General features: G+C 45.2%; 1 protein-coding gene across 3 annotated transcripts in view; it reads left to right on the top strand.

Annotated features, from left to right (window-relative positions):
* The first annotated feature begins 1843 nt into the window (after positions 1 to 1843).
* EIF4E2 (eukaryotic translation initiation factor 4E family member 2) overlaps positions 1844 to 17868 on the top strand; it is a 28474-nt gene continuing 12449 nt past the window's right edge. For all 3 annotated transcript variants that reach the window (XM_030872138.2, XM_030872035.2, XM_030871691.3), the window contains exons 1-6: positions 1844 to 1971; positions 9023 to 9137; positions 10096 to 10230; positions 14516 to 14620; positions 16072 to 16224; positions 16324 to 16460. In XM_030872138.2, the coding sequence (XP_030727998.1) occupies positions 1952 to 1971; positions 9023 to 9137; positions 10096 to 10230; positions 14516 to 14620; positions 16072 to 16224; positions 16324 to 16460 (665 nt within the window). In that variant the 5' untranslated portion in view covers positions 1844 to 1951. The remainder of the gene's footprint in view (positions 1972 to 9022; positions 9138 to 10095; positions 10231 to 14515; positions 14621 to 16071; positions 16225 to 16323; positions 16461 to 17868) is intronic.

Genomic DNA, 17868 nt, shown 5'->3' with positions numbered 1-17868 from the left:
CTAGCCATGTGGAGTCTCATCGGCTGTGTTCTGCTGCTGAGGTCATGAGTATGCTCTTTGGGAAGCACCCTTCGGGGCCATGTGAGCCAACCGTTCCTGAGAAAAGCTGGAGAAATAAAAAGACAGAGCTGGAGCCCTGGAGTGGTTGGGGATGGGATGCTGGCAGAGTGTGTTAGTGGGGTCAGCATCTACATGGCACTGGCTTGCTATTCCTGGCAATCCCCTCACTTGAGCAAAGTGTTATCAACTCCCATCATTTCTGAAGCCCTAAGGACTCTGTTTTACCTTATCCCCAACTAGGCAAGGTCCTACCCCTCCAGGCCTGGGCCTCCCTTCCCTTTTACAAGTTCCCTGCAGGCTCCTAAAGGAGGGAAGTCAAGAGAGAAGTGAAGCGTAGCAGCCAATGCTCTAGCGAAAGAAGGGGAGCAGAGCCCACTCCAGCTGGCATCTTCCTACTTTCTTGGGGCTGTACGCACCCAATACTCATGTGCACCAGTGACCTTTCTATTCAGATGCATTTTTTTGCCATCGATCACCAAACATTTTATGAGTTTTATTATCTGTTTTCATTATTAAGAGCTCCTCGCAGCATTATGGATAAGCAAGAATCACTATGCCCCCATGTTTAGGATGGGCAAATTGGGGCCTAGAGTAAGAGGGGCGTCCCAGAACAATGATGGCTAAATAAGGGTTGGAGTCCACAATTCCCAACACTGACCCAATCTTAGACACTCTAAGAACGTTCTATGGCCTGGAAAACGGATGCCTCTTCCTTCTCTTCTCAAAGGCCAGGGAATTTGCACTGGTTTCAAGGAAGAGCGAGGCAGGGAGGCAGGGAGGCTGGGAGGAGACCCTGACCAGGCTCCCTTTGCCCCACTTAGGAGACGAGGGCCAGGGTCTTTCAGGGGTGGGGGTGGGGCAGGGAGTAAGGCCATGCTTTGAGAGTGTAACTGGGGCCTGAGTTTTGTTGGTGACAAGACAACTTGGGCAAGTCATTTGTGCTCCCTGAGCCTGTTTCCTCATCTGTAAGTATGGGCACAGATATCAGTACCTACCTCCCCTCATCACAGGATCAAAGGTGCGGGTGAAAGTGATTAAAAAATGTTAAAGTGTCACATAAAGACCTGACAATGGGACATTGTTGGGGGGGAGAGGACCTCCCCCAAGTACAGGGTTGCTGGCTTTGGGGATCAGTCACCAGCAGGTTCATTTCATTTATTCCACTGTGTGTGTGTGTGTGTGTGTGTGTGTGTGGCGCCCGCGCTGCTGTGTATTTGGAGTGTCAGGCAATTTAATGACGGTGGGATCATCTCTGGTTCCTGTAAGCCTCTCGACTAGCTTAGTCACCTGGAGTGAGTCTCTCAATCTGACTGCCTTAGAAGGCGGAGATCAGCTCTGTAGCTCCTGGCACAAGTAAGCAAAGATTAACAATAGCCACCACTTATGAAGGGTTACTGTGTATAGCGCCTGAAACTGATTATCTCGTTCAATCCACACGGCAACCTGAAGAGGCGGGTGCTACAGTATAGTATAGCCAGTACCAAAGAAGAAAGAGCCTCAGGGAGCTTAAGAGAGAGTCCAGGACCGTGCAGCCCCACCGGGGTCGGAGTCGGGAGCCGTGAATCCAGAGTCTGCGCCGTCAGCTACTCGGAGCTGTCTTTCTCGGAGCCAGCCGCGGGAGGGGGTCAGCACACGCTCCCCTGGGCAGGGCGGGCGGGCGGCGGGCAAGAACAGGGACAGAGCCGAGGCCCGCAGCCCGCGTGGCCACCGAACCTGAGCAGCTCAGCGCAACCGCCCGACTACTGCGTCCTGGCGTACCCGCCCCCTTCCCGGGCAGCTCGCCGACGTTCCGCTGCGCCCCGCGCAACCGGAAGTGGTCGGACCCTAGGCGGAAGGACCTGGCGGAGCGGAAGTCACTCCGTGAGGCAGTGGTGACGGCGGCGGCGAGAGGATGAACAACAAGTTCGACGCGTGAGTGGCGCGTGGCCGCCTCCCGAGGCCCCTTCCCCCAACCGTTCCTCGCGTCCGCCCCCGCCGGGACCGCCGGCGGCGCAAACTGCGGCACCGGCCTTCCTTCCTGGTTAGGGCTGCGGGCCGGCCGGGCCTGGGCGGCCAGCGGGAAGGAGGGGTTTGGGGAGGAGGGATGCAGGGGTCTCAGGGACCCCAGGGTCATATGGACCCAAAGCGAAGTGCGGGGTCCGGGCGGGAGGAGGTGGCCGTGCCGCCTGGAAGGAGATTTTCGGACACCCTGCCGGGCGGGTGCGGGTTACCAGCTGCGTGGAGGGGCGGAGACCGGAGGTTTAGGTGTTTCCGCAGCCTGGCTGCTCTGCTTCTGCGCCCAGCTTTTCTCACACACTCCCTCTGGCCTAGGCAGGTCATCTCTCCAGAGTCTCAGTTTTCTCATTCGCAAGGTGCGGACGGTAACAGAGCCCATGTCGTAGAGTTGCGAAGATGCAATGAGGTAACGTGGCTGCAGCGCTCAGCGCAGTGGCTGTTCAGTTACGGAATTCTCATCTTCCCGAGACTCCTTCCTGCTTCCGTTCTCTTTCCCCTCCTTTTCCCTTCTTCCAACACACTCTCCAAGAGCTGCTCAGTTTCTTGCCCAACGGGTATACTTGTTATTGCCTCCTCCTGCAGCTCTGTATGTACCCTATCTGTTTGATTTCTAGTTCCAGCATCCAACAATCGGGAGGTGCAGAAAGGAAATGCAAAGTATTTTTGCATATTTCCCTGCAGCGATTGCATCTCGAGGTAGATTATGTTTTGGCTTTCTTCTGGTAGTCCAGTAAATCTGTCTTCTTTTCCGAAGACCTAGATTTCCAGTCTCAGACCCACCAGTTACCAGTTATTTGACATTAGCAAAGTTACCCAGTCTCTGAGCCTCTGTTACCCAAACCGCATTAGTTGTTAGTGCTCTGCTGCCTTAGTGAGTGTGATAAGGATCAAATCACATTCGGCGATGCTTAAAGGTACTTTAAGATATAAAGTATCTTTTTAAGATATAAAGTACTACATTTAAGACATAAATGTAAAGTGGAATTACTATTAGTTTAGGTTGTGACCCACTGTTGCCCATGGGAAATTGGAGTTTTTTCCAGTACCTTGAGTGCTGGTATGCAAATTCCAAGGTCCTGGACTCCCGCACTCCTGGCAGCTCCTCAGGAATGCTTCCTGGTTGCTGAGAGGGCTTTGCTACTTGAAAAAAGTCTTTGGGAGTTTGTTCCCGTCCAGTCGTAAGCCCTGCAACTCCTAACTTAAGATCTAAGTCCTGCCTCAGAGGAGCTTTCTGCCAACCCTGTACCTCCTTCTCCGCCGAACTGAAGAAATCAAAATTTCACTTTAAGGAGGTACTTCATGCGTAATCTGGCCCAGCCCTACCCAGATCATTTGGAGGTTCGCAGTAGCTAATTTAAACGTGGCAGTAATGGCTTCCACGGGCATTTCGCTATTTTTCACATATTATTTCTACTAATTCTAACAACCCTGTAAGGGGGTCATGTTACCTCCTTTTACAGATAAGGAAAATGAGACTCTGAGATTAAATAACTTGCCCACAGCAATGGGAAGGGCCATATGGTGAGATTCGAACCCGGGTTTGTTGTTTAACATTTGTTCAAGCACATCTTGACGAAAATTAACCTGGGCCATTTTTAATTAGTTCTAATTGTTAACTATTCATTATACTGAACATCTGTCTTCTAGCTATGCAGGAAAAAAACAAAGCTGTCTTTCATTCGAAATTAGCAATTGAAGACAGCACTCCAGCCCTTCGTTTTGTTTTTGTTGCCTTTGTTTTTCATGCAAAAAAGTGTGCAGTGTTTAGACCACGGCTGCATATTTGGTCTCTGCGTTCTTCACCACATGGCTTCTAAGGACATGTTCCAGTTTGCCAGAGTCCTAAAAGTCCAGTGCCTGGAGTTGAGTACTGTAGTCTAGGGCTCAGATTGAAGAGGAGCTCTAGTCTCCTTTTCTGTGTGGCCTTCTATGGACCTAAACTAATAGCCGCCACCCCACCCCCGCCATCAAGTCATTAGCTACCATTGCCATTGATCCTATTCATATGTAAAAGCCTAAGATGCTTTCACTATACTTCAGTCCCTAGGGTGTTGAGCTTGGTTTTCAAATCTAGATGCCATATTTGATTTTGTCCCTATTCTTTTTTCTTAGCCTTGGCCCATTCTTAATGATTGTCCGAACCACTTATTCGACATTCATCCTAGTCTGCCTCGTATTGCTTTGATCTTAGAAATCCATTCATTAAACGTGTTTGCTTTCTGCCACTGCCTGATGCTGGACATGTAAGGATGAATTAGACCAAGTTCCTACCTGCAGTGAATCATCTAGTTAGAGTATGAGGACATACCTGGGCAGAAGCTTGGTGAGCTAATTAGGTGCCACTCAGCCTGGACAGCTTCAGATGCTAATTGCCTGCCTAAGTGTATTGAGCACTGATTTTTCTGTCTGGATTGTATCTTTGCTTCACATCCAGCTTCAGGCTGGTAAGAGTAGCCTCCAGAAGACAGGGTGCAAATGCCTTGCCTTAAGTGTAGGCTCAGAGAGCAGAGTGGTTGCTTAGCTCCACCCTCAAGAAATGACAGCATAAGATGAAGGTCCATTAGGGTTTCCATTTACTATCTTAGAAGGGAGTCGGGAGGTGGGGTCCAGGGATCACAGTAGCATTGTTTCTTCTCTGGCATAATTATTTTTGTTATTTTTCTGTTTCCTAGTGGTTAGCAGCAAAAGCACTAAAAAGAAAGGCATTTATATGCTTCGCTTGGGGCTGGAAAAATGTAAGATGCTGAGGTGACTGTGCCCCTCTTTAACCAAGATTGAAGGGAAAGGACCCCAAAGGATATAGTGGGGAGTTGGGAACTGAGAAGAGAGAAATGATGTGAGTCCCTGTGGTATGCCCTAAAGAAGAGAATTAGGAGCTCTCTTGGGCCTGAGCAATTTTTTAAAAACTCATGAAATGTTCCTAATCAGGAGACAAAAAACCGGCCATGACAGTACAGCTGGGACAAGTACAAACGTTTATATGGGGATGTTCAGAAGAGGGAATCCCAACTCAGCCTAGAGAGAGATCAGAAAATATTTTCAAGAGAAAGTGGTCCTGGACTTCCCTGGTGGCTCAGTGGTTAAGAATCTGCCTGCCAATGCAGGGGACACAGGTTTGAGCCCTGGTCCCGGAAGGTCCCACATGCCACGGAGCAACTAAGCCCATGCCCCACAGCTACTGAGCCTGCGCTCTAGAGCCTGTGAGCCACAGCTACTGAGCCCGTGTGCCACAACTACCGAAGCCCGTGCGCCTAGAGCTCGTGCTCCGCAACGAGAGAAGCCACTGCAATGAGAAGCCCACGCACCGCAACGAAGAGTAGCCCCCGCTCGCTGCAACTAGAGAAAGCCTGTGGGTAGCAACGGAGACCAAATGCAGCCAAAATATAAATAAATAAATATTTTTAAAAAAGAGAGAAAGTGTCCTTAGTCTGAATCCTGAAGGACAAGTTAAGTAGGGGAAGAGGAGCTCTCTGAGCAGAGACCAGGTGATGAACACAACAGAGGACTGAGGTTGGGGACTGCAAGTAGGCTGACCACTGGAGGGAAAGGAGTTGGTTGCACCATGCTGAGGTCAGACTGCGTGTCAGGTATTCCATAGGTGTTCTTATTTTTTGTTTTATTTTATTTTTGGCTGTGTTGGATCTTCATTGCTGAGCGTGGGCCTTCTCTAGTTGCAGGGAGCGGGGGCCACTTCCTGTTGCGGTGCGCAGGCACCCCATGGCGGCGGCTTCTCTTGCTGCAGAGCACGGGCTCCAGGCATGCAGGCTCAGTAGTTGTGGCACACGGGCTCAGTAGTTGTGACCCGCGGGCTCTAGAGCGCAGGCTCAGTAGTTGTGGCGCACGGGCCCAGCTGCTCCGCGGCATGTGGGATCCCCCAGGACCAGGGCTCAAACCCGTGTCGCCAGCATGGGCAGGCGGACTCTTAACCACTGCACCACCAGGGAAGCCCTCCATAGGTATTGTTAAACACACAGTATGCTTGTAAATGTTGTGGGACTTGCATGCTAGATAGGTTCCTCTTGAAAAGGAAACCAGACCAGCTCAAGTTTAATGAAGGGGAAGGGGCATTGTAAGCACCATTAGGTCTCCCAGGAGTCCAGGGAGGGTGAACCAAGCCAAAGAGATGGCAGCATCACAGAACCATTCTCCTTTCCACTCTCTGCTCGTCTGCTCATTCCCTTTGCCCCTCCTGACTTTCTGTGCTCTTGCTTGTTGTCTTTATTCCCTCATGGCTTTTCTTGTATGAGACTCATATGACTCCCTAGTTCCTGAATCCATATGATCTTTCATCTCCTGGATGAAAAGCCGAGGGAGGAATTGGCTCATAATTTTGAGCGAGCCCCTGAGGCATCGTTTATTGGCCAGGCTGGGCCACCCTTTAGTCTGGTGCCCTTCCTTCACAGTCATGTCTTGGCCAGGGTGAGATTGGGGACGGTCATGGCACCATGCACGATCTCGGGAGTATATCCTACAGCTAGGGCTGTGAAGTGGGCAGAGCAGGCACCCCAGCCCATGCCTAGCCCATCCATTTTAACATTTTAGCACTTTTTATGTGGTAGGCACTGGGGATTCATGGGCAAAAAGAAAAACAGTGCAAAAAACTTGGCAGCATGTTTCTGCATCTATAAGGTAATACAGGCATACCTCTCATTTTACTGTACTTTGCAAATACCGCTTATTTTCTTTTTCTTTTTTTTTTTTAACAAATGGAAGGTTTATTGCAACCCTGTGTAATTAGTGATGGTTAGCATTTTTTCACAATAAAGTATTTTTAAATTAAGATACATACTTTTTGAAGACATAATGCTATTGCCCTCTTAATAGACTACAGTACAGTGAAAACATAACTTTTATATGCACTGAGAAACCAAATAATTTGCATGACTCAATTTATTGTGATATTTGCTTTATTGCAGAACCAAACCCACAATATCTCTGAGGTATTCCTGTATCTGAGTTACAATTTGACCACTTCTAGTACCTTCCCTGAGAATTGCCAGATTCCATTTGACTGGATACGGCCGGAAAAGTGATTTCAGAAAAGATCTGGAAGTTAATGGTCCAGCTCTAGACTAAACAGCATTCTTACTATCTTTGTGAATTCACCTTCCATTTATCTTTTTGTCTGGATCTAGTGAACTTTAGGTTCACTGAAAGCCTCAGTATTGTGTTTTGGGGGCTGGCAAATTATGCTCAGAGACAGGTTTTCTTTGCCAGTAGTTTATTTACCACAGATTCATTGTGGGAATTACAGTAATTTCATAAGCCAGTAGCATGCAGATGCCCCTTATTAAGCTAATAAAGAAATAACATACCATACTCCAGACCAATGATAGGTTAATCACACTGTTGTTCCACGCAAGGGAAGATGAATAAAGTCCAGATTTAGTTCAGTTGTACCTTTATATGAATTGGTACTGGATGAGATGGCTTTGCCAACCAGCAGCTGAAGTCCAGCTGCCAGCTCAAAAATAAAAGTCACTTGTTGCTGGAGCACATCGCTAGGAAACTACAGCACTGGTGTTGACGGGCAGGCTGATCTCTGTGGGGCCGCTACATGGTTTGTCACCACTGCTAAAGGAGTCACCTCGACCACAGGAGGAACTAATGTCCCTTCTTTTCCTGAGACTGCTGCAGGGTTTAACATCACTGCCAACCAGGAGTGAGTGGCTTGAGATCTTCAGAGAGCAGGATCAGCAAAGGATAGCTTTGCCCGGACAGAGACGCTTGGATATTCCTCACACAACTCTCAGTATTTATAGTCTAAGTGTCCCCTCACTGTAGTTCCTTCTTTATTTGTTCCTATTGATAAGGCCCCAGCGGTGCCACTCGGCAAGTGAGCTGCTAGTGCTTAACAATGACAGCAGATGAGATGACATCCTAACACACTTCATTCTTTTATTAAAACAACTTTACTTCTAAAAACAACTTTTTTTTTGTCTTTGTCATAAGCAGGTGGATTAAAATATCTTCATTTAAGTCATAAATAAGTGGATTTGAAATCATAGCAAACCACTACACAACACTTAGGGTGGTTTCACTGCTTCTGAAAGGGTGGCACCTAAAGTACATTTGACTTAAAAGGCAAGAAGACGTTCCTTTCTTTTCTTTTTCTTTTCATTTAACATCAATTCAGCATCTTCTGGTGCTACATGTTAGGGCAGCATCTTCTTGTCCTAGATGCTGAAGATACAAAGATTAATAAGACACTTCTAAGGGCCCCCTCTAGTAGGAAAAACAGATGTGGGAGGAATGGTACCTTAGGCTGAGGGGGTAGTGTTTGCAAATAACACAGATGTGGGAATATAGGTTGCTTGGGGAGGTGGGAGGAGGGAAGGAGGATGCCAGTTGACGGGAGTCAGATTCTAGAGGATCTTATATTTCATTGTACTTTATCCTGCATGGTGGACATCAAAGGGCAAGGGACAGTTGAGAGTTTTAGGCATGGAAGTTAAATGATTAGATTTGCATTTAGAAGGAACATGCTGGTGGCAATGTAATTGAGATGACAGGGGAAGACAGCCTAAACTAAAGCAGTAGCAATGGGGAGGGGTAGGAAAGATGGTTAGAAGGAGTGGCAAGAAAGAAAAGTAAGTTTTTTAACTTCATTTGAAATGCCAAAGCAGTTATTTAATCCAGAAATTCTTCTCATTATTGACTATTTTTGGCAAAGAAAACAATCCCTTTCACCGTTTACCTCTCGCTTCTTTGCACAGCCTTTTAGAAAACTAGAATGTGGAGCTTTCTGGAATTCACAAGTTAGCTGATGGGCAGTTTCATTTTTGTTTAATCCTCCTAATTGCCACTCTGCATTCTTTGCCGTCTCTCATCTCATGTGCACCTCATTGCCTGTATCTTTAAGTGACTTGGGGTTGGTTTCCTGGTAGTTCATTTGACCTGGTGGCTTTGTTAGATAAGCAGGAATCAGCTCAGTCATGGAGTAACGTTGTTTTGCCTTTCCATTTAGATTGAAAGATGACGACAGTGGGGACCACGATCAGAATGAAGAAAACAGCACACAGAAAGATGGTGAGAAGGAAAAAACGGAACGAGACAGGAGTCAGAGCAGCAGCAAGAGGAAGGTGAGTTTTGTGCTGCATAGATGTGGTTGCCTTCGGACTTGAGACTTGGTTATCTTGGGAAATCTGGAAGATGCAGATTAACTTGATGGCATCCTGTTTTGTAATATCTGATTTTGTTCTCAAAAAAGGTTGTTGAATCACTGGAGTTCATTTTGGGACTTAGAACTTTTCCCTTGCCACACGATCTTGAGATGCTGCCTTGCTTTCCAACATTCTCCTAGCCTGAGGTAGGGGAGATAAACCCTGGAGTTTAACAAGGATGTTAATTGCTTCAGAAGCTGCTGCTCAGTATTTCAAATCCTGCACATCACTTAGATTTTTTGACTGTTTAGTTAGTAATAGTGTGAGCTGATTTATCCCACAATATTGAGTACCTTCCAGATGCAGGCATTTTAGGTGCTAAGAGGACACAAAGGTGAATGAGACTGTGGATGAAGGAGTTTACACTTAACAGTACCAGTAATACTAGTAGCTGTCATTTATTGAGTACTTACTCTGTGCCAGGCATGGTGGTAAGCACTTTACATCTGTTAATTAATTTGATCCTCTCAGCAGCCCCATGAGGAGGTGGTTATTATTTTCCCCACTTTGCAGATAAGCAGCTGAGGCACAGACTGGTTAAGCAACTTGCCCAGCGTCATTAGCCAGTAAGTGATAGGGTGTCATAGAGGAGGCCGACTTGGCCTGGGAATATGTTGAGATAAGATACAAACATAAATATCTATGATAGGAATTAGAAAGTTAGGAAAGCATTAAGACCAGAGAAAATGTTAACAGGAACTTAGAATCAGTTAACCACTAACTTAACTGTGTCAGCAGAATCTTGAGCCCACTGTAGGTAATTGAGGATGTATCCTTTTTAAGTGTGGAGGTGGTAAGGGGTGACACTGTAAAATGCTTTCTCAGGCTCAGAGCATGTGAAAAATGCCCAGATTAACACACCTTCTTTAATTCACAGGCTGTTGTCCCTGGGCCAGCAGAGCACCCCCTGCAGTATAACTACACTTTCTGGTACTCCAGGAGAACCCCTGGCCGTCCCACCAGCTCACAGAGCTACGAACAGAATATCAAACAGATTGGCACCTTTGCCTCTGTGAGTACTGGGTGGTTTAATGTAGCGAGCCTTGGTAGTACATTCATGCCTGTGTTTACATCGTTGTGTATATATACCCTCCTGGTAACATACTTAGGTTTCTGGTTTCCTTAGTTGACTGACCTGAGTCTCTGAAGTCAAATTGGCTCGTTCTTAGATTTCTCATTACACGTCCATAGGTGACATACGTCAGTATCAGTAAGTATGTGAATTGTGGAACTAGTCAGAAGGGGACAATACAGAAATACAGGCTTGTTTAAGTAGATATTTATTGAGTCCTTACTGTGCACAAAGTGTCATGAGGGATACAAAATTTTATAGTACGTGGTGTCTGTTCTCATGAAGCTTGACAATAAAGTTGAGAATAAAATTAGAGTTTTTGTGTTTAATAATCTCCCATTAGGGTTCCGGATATGTTAGTGATTATGCATAAAGTAGCATCTTTTTTCTGTGTTCAGAAAGAAAAGGAAGTCTATTTTTTGTGGGTACTGTCAGTACAGAGAGCCCACACTCTGTCTTATCTCCCTCACAGGTGGCTAGAGTTGTGTACCCTGAGAAGCTGTCTGCAACTAAAACTAGTCTTGTTCAGTGAAGATTATTATATATTTTGTAGGTGCAGTACAGTCAATCTCTGGGCCGAATCAAATGCAGGATTTGTTATTTTCTTGAAATTATTGAGGTATTTGTCCTGTTTAAAATGCAGACACTGGAAAAGAAAACTATAATAGAAAATAAATTTTACAATAAATTAGTAAAGAGGAAGGACACAATAATAGGCACTTTGTGTGATTTCCTTCGATCGTTATGATAGCCCTATGAGGTCAGTGATGTTATCCATATTTTACAAATAAGAAAAATGAGGCTTGGTTAAGTATCTGATCTGAAGTCTCAAGTCTGTGATAATTTACTTAAGTGAAGGAACCAGTATTGAAACTCAAGTTGGGTAGGCTGTAAAAACCACCTTCCAAAGCCTATACTCTTTTACTCTTCCATATACCAAAATGCATGCCAAGAGGCTCCAGTTTTTTAAAATGTTTGTTTACTAGAAGCAGCTATATTTATCTGTTTATTATTAATCAGATATGCATATATAACTGATAATCGGATCATCTGATTACTATGCTGAGTTGATATAATTTCAGTCAAAAGCAAAGATCTTGTTTTAGTTGGCCTGTGCTCTCTTACCACCAGTAAATTTAGGCTTTTGAATGAGTAAAAATAGCTTGCGCACTGGTACATATTTGGTTCAAGAAATGTTGAATGAATTCAAGTTACTAATAGGGTTCTAAAATGAATAAAAAACCTTGCCCTTAGGGAAATAAGACATGCCCAGGAATTTCCAGTACAGGGAGGCAGTGGGAAGTGCTGTAAGAAAGGCATGGCTAGAGTGCACTTGGAGTGCAGAGGGAAGGAATTAATTTCAGCTTGGAGAAAGCCTCTTTGGGAGGAGATGGGTTTGAGATTGAATTTAAAGAATTTGAACGTGTGGTAAGAAGAGGAAGGAATTCTTGGCAGAGAAAACAGTAGAATTAAACTTAAAAATATCCATGTAGTCCTTAACATTCCTGAATCCACAGAAATTTTGATGGCTTGCTAGACATTACAGGTTAAATGGCAGCCATTATGTTGTAAACAACTGGTTAAGCACTCAGAGGATCAGAGAAGAAACTGAACTGGGGAGGAAGTTTTCGTTCAGGAATTTGTTCAGTTATTTTAGCATAATTATAACTATTCTAGCATTTTTCTTTCCCTCTTAAGAAAGGTATATATGAATTTACCCAACTTGCTCAAGGAGGGTTTTTGTTTTCTTTTCTTCGGGCGTGTACGCTGAGTTGAACAGTTTGTCATCAGCATCATCTTGGGTTAATGCTTCTTTATACTCACCAATGTCATGTAATTCAAGGCATTGGGAAATGCCTCACAATATTAAATTCCTCACAAAGAAATAATTACATTGTAAAACCAGTGATGCCAAAGCAGTATTTCCCATTTGTCCTCAATCCTAGTGTTTGACAACATTTAAAAAGTTCTTGAAGTTCAGGTAACTAAGAAAGCCGTGTCTTGAAATGGAAAGAGCATTGGACATGGGGATCACAAGTGCCATCTGTTCTACTGCTTGACTTTGTGGGCTAGGGCGAGTTCTGAAACGGTTTCCTCAATTATAAAATGAAGAAGGTAGTTGAGATGATTTCTGAGGTCTTTTCTGCACTTCATATTCTGAGTCTAAATGTTTATTTTTTGGTTTCAGTTGGGAGTTCCAAAAATGAAAATTGCCTTAAGAGAAGGAAAAAAGATAAAAATTTAATGCTATTTCTCGATCTGCTTACTATTTCATCTCTCTTATGGTTTGGATATAGGATTCTGGCTATGAGATTATATAGGATGGCTTTAAGATTGGTGGAGACCAAACGGTTAATAAAGCAGTGCTCAATTGGAGGATTGAGAATGGTTGGTGTACTTTGTCCCCACCACCCCCTCAAGTCCTGATTCACAATGAGCCGTCGTTTCTAGTAGGCGTACTTCATTTCTTTGCACTGCGTTAGGGTGGGAAAAGATTATTGCTCATTGTATGCATATGACCACTCACTGTCCCAAATCACTGCGTGTAATTAAGCATGGCAGTGGCTGAGATGAAACACTGCATTGAAGTCCTACAGATGGCATTCATTCCTAATTTCTTTGTAACCTGAGACATTTCCCGTGTTCCTGCTCTCTAGAGGAATGGAAGGCACAGCCATTTCACACAGCCTGAGGTCTGTTTCTCCTCAGTTGCTATCCATATCTGGGAGTATGACCTGAGTCTCTGTCTGCTTGGTACCCATTTTCAGCTGCGCATTATGGAGTCTTGCTTCATGTTTAATTTAGAGCCAGCAGTGTCTTGGCAAATACCAACTGTTTCTTCAGACTGTTCCACATTTTCTCTTTCCTCCTAAAGTGTGCACTTCACTGGCCAGTACTTTGTAGCTATTCTCCATGAATTGCAGAGGAATAGGGAAGTAATCTCTCCTATCAAATCACTAGTGAGAGAAACAGAAATGGCATGCTGAATATAAATAAGCATACATTTTATAGAGAAATATGTCTGATTTTCTAACAGGACTGTGAAGGAGGAGCAAAGAGAAAATCTCTAGCTAAGAAAAGGGACTTAAACCCTAAGTGAGAGGCTAAGTCCTGCTTGGTTTTTGGACCGTCCTGGCCTTAGCAAGGGCACCATGGTATGGAGTAGTGCATGTGGTTGATTCTGTCACTTAATGCTCAGTAACTAAACAAATAAAATGTATTTCATTGTAGCTAATGCTATATTTGATGGTAAACATCTTCGATCAAGAAGTGCAGTTTGGGCTTCCCTGGTGGCACAGTGGTTGAGAGTCCGCCTGCCGATGCAGGGGACACGGGTTCGTGCCCCGGTCCGGGAGGATCCCACATGCGCTGGGCCCGTGGGCCTTGGCCGCTGAGCCTGCGTGCCTAGAGCCCGTGCTCCGCAGCGGGAGAGGCCACAACAGTGAGAGGCCCACATAATGAAAAAAAAAAAAAAAAAAAAGAAGTGCAGTTACAGGGCTTCCCTGGTGGCACAGTGGTTGAGAGTCCGCCTGTCGATGCAGGGGACGCGGGTTCATGCCCCGGTCCGGGAAGATCCCACGTGCCGCGGAGCGTCTGGGCCCGTGAGCCGTGGCCGCTGAGCCTGCGCGTCCGGAGCCTGTGCTCCACAACGGGAGAGGCCACAGCAGTGAGAGGCCCTCGTACCGCAAAAAAAAAAAAAAAAAAGTGCAGTTATAAATATGTCATGAGCATGTAATGTACAGCACAATGACTAGTTAACTCACACAGTTAATAATACTGTTTTTTTTTTTTAAGTGATTTGGTTCTAAAGAAATACATTCAGGCTGAGGTTATGTGGCATTTAATCTGTCTCAAGACTTAAGTGGTTTTTATTGTGTAAAAACAAGGTCCTCTTACACCATGTGATGATTATCCTGTGATTTCTGCAGGAGAGTATGTATTGACATTGACCAACTAAGGCTCCTAGCTGAGGCTGGCATTTCTCACCTAAAGAGTTTATTCTTGTATCAACAATATTACATTATTCTTTTATCAAAATATACAGTATGCTTTCCTCTAACATGCCTTCCTTCCCACACAGTCCCCCAAATGAAAACCTAACCTCCAGAAATTAGAGCCTCTAGCAGAGTGTCTTCCACGTTTATGCTCTTCTCTTAAATAAATCTCACATTCATTCAAAGAAGCACAAGAAACATCTTTTCACTCTGCTGTCTTCTCACTGCAGGTGGAGCAGTTCTGGAGGTTTTACAGCCACATGGTACGTCCCGGGGACCTGACAGGCCACAGTGACTTCCATCTCTTCAAAGAAGGAATTAAACCCATGTGGGAGGTGAGGACTGAAAGCCTCAGACTGCTTTTCTGAGCAAGTTTTTTATTTTAGGGGTTTTTTGTTTGGTTTGTTTTTTTTTTAATTTTTAAATTTTTTTTTAAAGCCATGTCAAAATTAAAAGTAGTTTATAGTTTTCTCGGGACTTCCCTGGCAGTCCAGTGGTTAAGACTGTGCGCTTCCACTGCAGGGGGTGCAGGTTCGATCCCTGGTCGGGCAACAAAGATCCTGCATGCCTTACGGTGCTGCCAAAAAATTTTTAAAAATTTATTTTAATTCTAAAGAAGTATTTTAAAGTCTTCTCTGAAAGCTGTGTCACTATTTGGCCCGTTGGAAATGGGACCTCTAGGAAAAGGCACTGATTCCATTGTTTGTCTGTGTGGATGGTTTTCAAAGATTGTTTTATCACTAAAATGGTATTATAACAACATTAAAGGATTTTTAAAAATTACTCTTCCCATAGAACTGGTTTTGTGTGTGTGTAATATATTACCATAGGGTACATATGATTGAAGTGAGTAAAAATAAGCTTATGGGCAGCAACTGGAGACCCAGAGCTGAGCTCTATGATCTCTTTGCTGTAACCCATCTTCTCTATTCCGATGCCAGAGTGTTTTTCTAGAAGACAAACGGGATCACCCACACATACCCCAGTTAAAAATCTTATGCAGCTCTCCATCGCACACACGATCTTGCACCTAATTACCTTTCAGGACTTGTCACCCATCATCTCTAAGTCCTCCCTTCACTGTAGCTAGACCTTCCTCTTTGCGTCTCTGTCTCACAATCAGAGTTTGCACACTGCCGTGTTCTTCCCAATGCCGGCAGAGCGCTTCACCTGCTTTACCTGGCTAACTCCAGTGTCCCCCAAGACCCGGCTTAAATGGTTTCCTCTTCTTGGGTGTTTCTGTCATGTTCTTTCTGAACTTCCTATGCATATCTCTGTTACAGCAGTACTTGTCAAACTGTACTGCTGGAATTAATTTTCTTGTCTATCTTCTTCACTAGACTGGATCTAGGTAGAGACTGTGGCTTCACGTCTGTATTTGGGACATGGTAACTCTTGATAAACTTCTAGCGAATGAAGTAAGGAAATCTGTTTGAAATCTGACATTTCATTTTGATGTAGTTCCGAAAAAGGATGATGATGATTATTATTATCATTTTGGCGTATATTATCATTTTGGCTACGCCGCGGCTTGCGGGATCTTAGTTCCCCCACCAGGGATCAAACCTGGGGCCCCGGCAGTGAAAGTGCCAAGCCCTAACCACTGGACCGCCAGGGAATTCCCAAGAGAGGATTATTTTTAAAGGGTCCGTTTGGCCATTTTTTCCTATAGAGTTGAGTAATTGGGAAGCAACAAGACTTCTTAGTGATCAAGGGATCGTTGGCCCTAAAGCAAAAGAGCTGTGAAACCATATTTTAACTTTAAATGCTTTCTCTCTTTTCACAGGATGATGCAAATAAAAATGGTGGCAAGTGGATTATTCGGCTGCGGAAGGGCTTGGCATCCCGTTGCTGGGAGAATCTCATCCTGGCCATGTTGGGGGAACAGTTCATGGTTGGGGAGGAGATCTGTGGGGCTGTGGTCTCTGTCCGGTTTCAGGTAAGCCACCCCACGGGCAGGTCTGCTCCTCATGTTGCCTTTACTCTTCTCACTGCCTCCGATTTGCTTTGATGATTCCTTCTGTCGTTCCTCCTGTAGGAGGACATTATTTCAATATGGAATAAGACTGCCAGCGACCAAGCCACCACAGCCCGCATCCGGGATACGCTTCGGCGAGTGCTTAACCTACCTCCCAACACCATTATGGAGTACAAAACCCACACCGACAGCATCAAGTATGTGTTGTGGGGGCTTGCGGGGGGCGTGTCCCTAAGTTTAGCAAAAGTAGGTCCTTAGTTGGGCCCAGAGGAATGTGGTCGTACAGAGACTGACTTCAGGAGAAGGGACAGACCAGTCTTCCCCTAGTGCTTCTGGCCACCTGTAGCAGTTCTTTGCTGGCAAGGTTCCCTGTCCACCTACACTGTGGGGTGCTTTTCATGAGAGAGAGCCCTTCTGCAGAATCCCAGTTGCACTGCCTGGGCTTGCTTTATTCACACAGGCTGTCTTGTCTTTCATGCACTAACCACTGTCGTAGAATGAAAGACAAAGTGCTCTTCTTTTTCTTGCTGATTTTTAAGATAATTTCACTGAACAGTAAGGCCCTCCTCCCTGTCTGCCCCTCACTCCACTTTTGCATGTCTTTTTAACCTGTTAGCTTCAGTCTGTTTTCTTTGTCCTGGGAAATCGACTTCGTATCAGGAGTGATGACTCCATTTCCTTGTGTGTAGAGCTGAACTCGTAGAGGAAGCAGAGTAGCGTGTTTGTGGGAGTAGAATCTAAGGGGAGCATGGATGCCAAAGAGGAAATTAGCTTTGCAGTCTACCTAAGACTCAAGGAAGTGGAGCTGGACGTCCACAAATGAGAATCACTGGCTAGGGTTGCTCCTTCAGTGATTGAATGTCATAAATAAATCCAGGTTATTATGAAAACGTTGTGGGGAGTGGCTGTTAGATTTTCCTCACAACTGGAGGGAGAGCGAGCCAACTAGGAGTCAGGACTTGGAGGTTTAGTTCTCTCCTTTGACTCTAATATCAGTGTGTGCCTTTGAAAAGTCTCTCTGCCACTCTGCTTCAGTTTCCCCATCGGTAAAATGGATAATAACGCTTTACCCAACAGGGTTGTTCGAGGCTGATTTAATCTTTGTAATTGAAGGTCCTCAGATGGAGAATGCTCTTACAGGGCCAAGTATTATTACTCTCATCATCATCATTAGTAATAATATCATCATCCTGCTTATTAAAAACATTACTAGTAATGAGCCCAGCCATGGTGTTCAGCAGGCAGACCATTTGGGAATCTTTTTCCCCTGAATTTACAGATCGTATTGTGGGTGGAACTGGCTTAAACTAGCTAAGCGCCAGTTTTTAATTGGGAATGCTGCCATAGGAGGTGGTCTGTATCGCATGGCTGGGTGTGGCTCATTGTCGCCACCAACAGTTATTAGCTAGCCATGACCCTGATTGCTTGCCTCCAGTCCCCGGGTCAGCATTGTTTTTCTCTAGGCAGATTTTTCCTATTCTTTGTTCTGGAATACAGGTAGTTTCTGCCCTCCAGCCAGACTCAGTCTAGGCTGGAGAGACCCACACCTACCTTTTCTAGGACTCTTACATTCAAGGTTCCCAAATGCTCCCCACCCCCATCCCC

Source organism: Globicephala melas, chromosome 7 (genome assembly GCF_963455315.2).
Source record: "Globicephala melas chromosome 7, mGloMel1.2, whole genome shotgun sequence".
Lineage (NCBI taxonomy): Eukaryota > Metazoa > Chordata > Mammalia > Artiodactyla > Delphinidae > Globicephala > Globicephala melas.
Note: the sequence above shows the minus strand (reverse complement) of the source record. Positions and strands in the feature narration are given on the sequence as shown.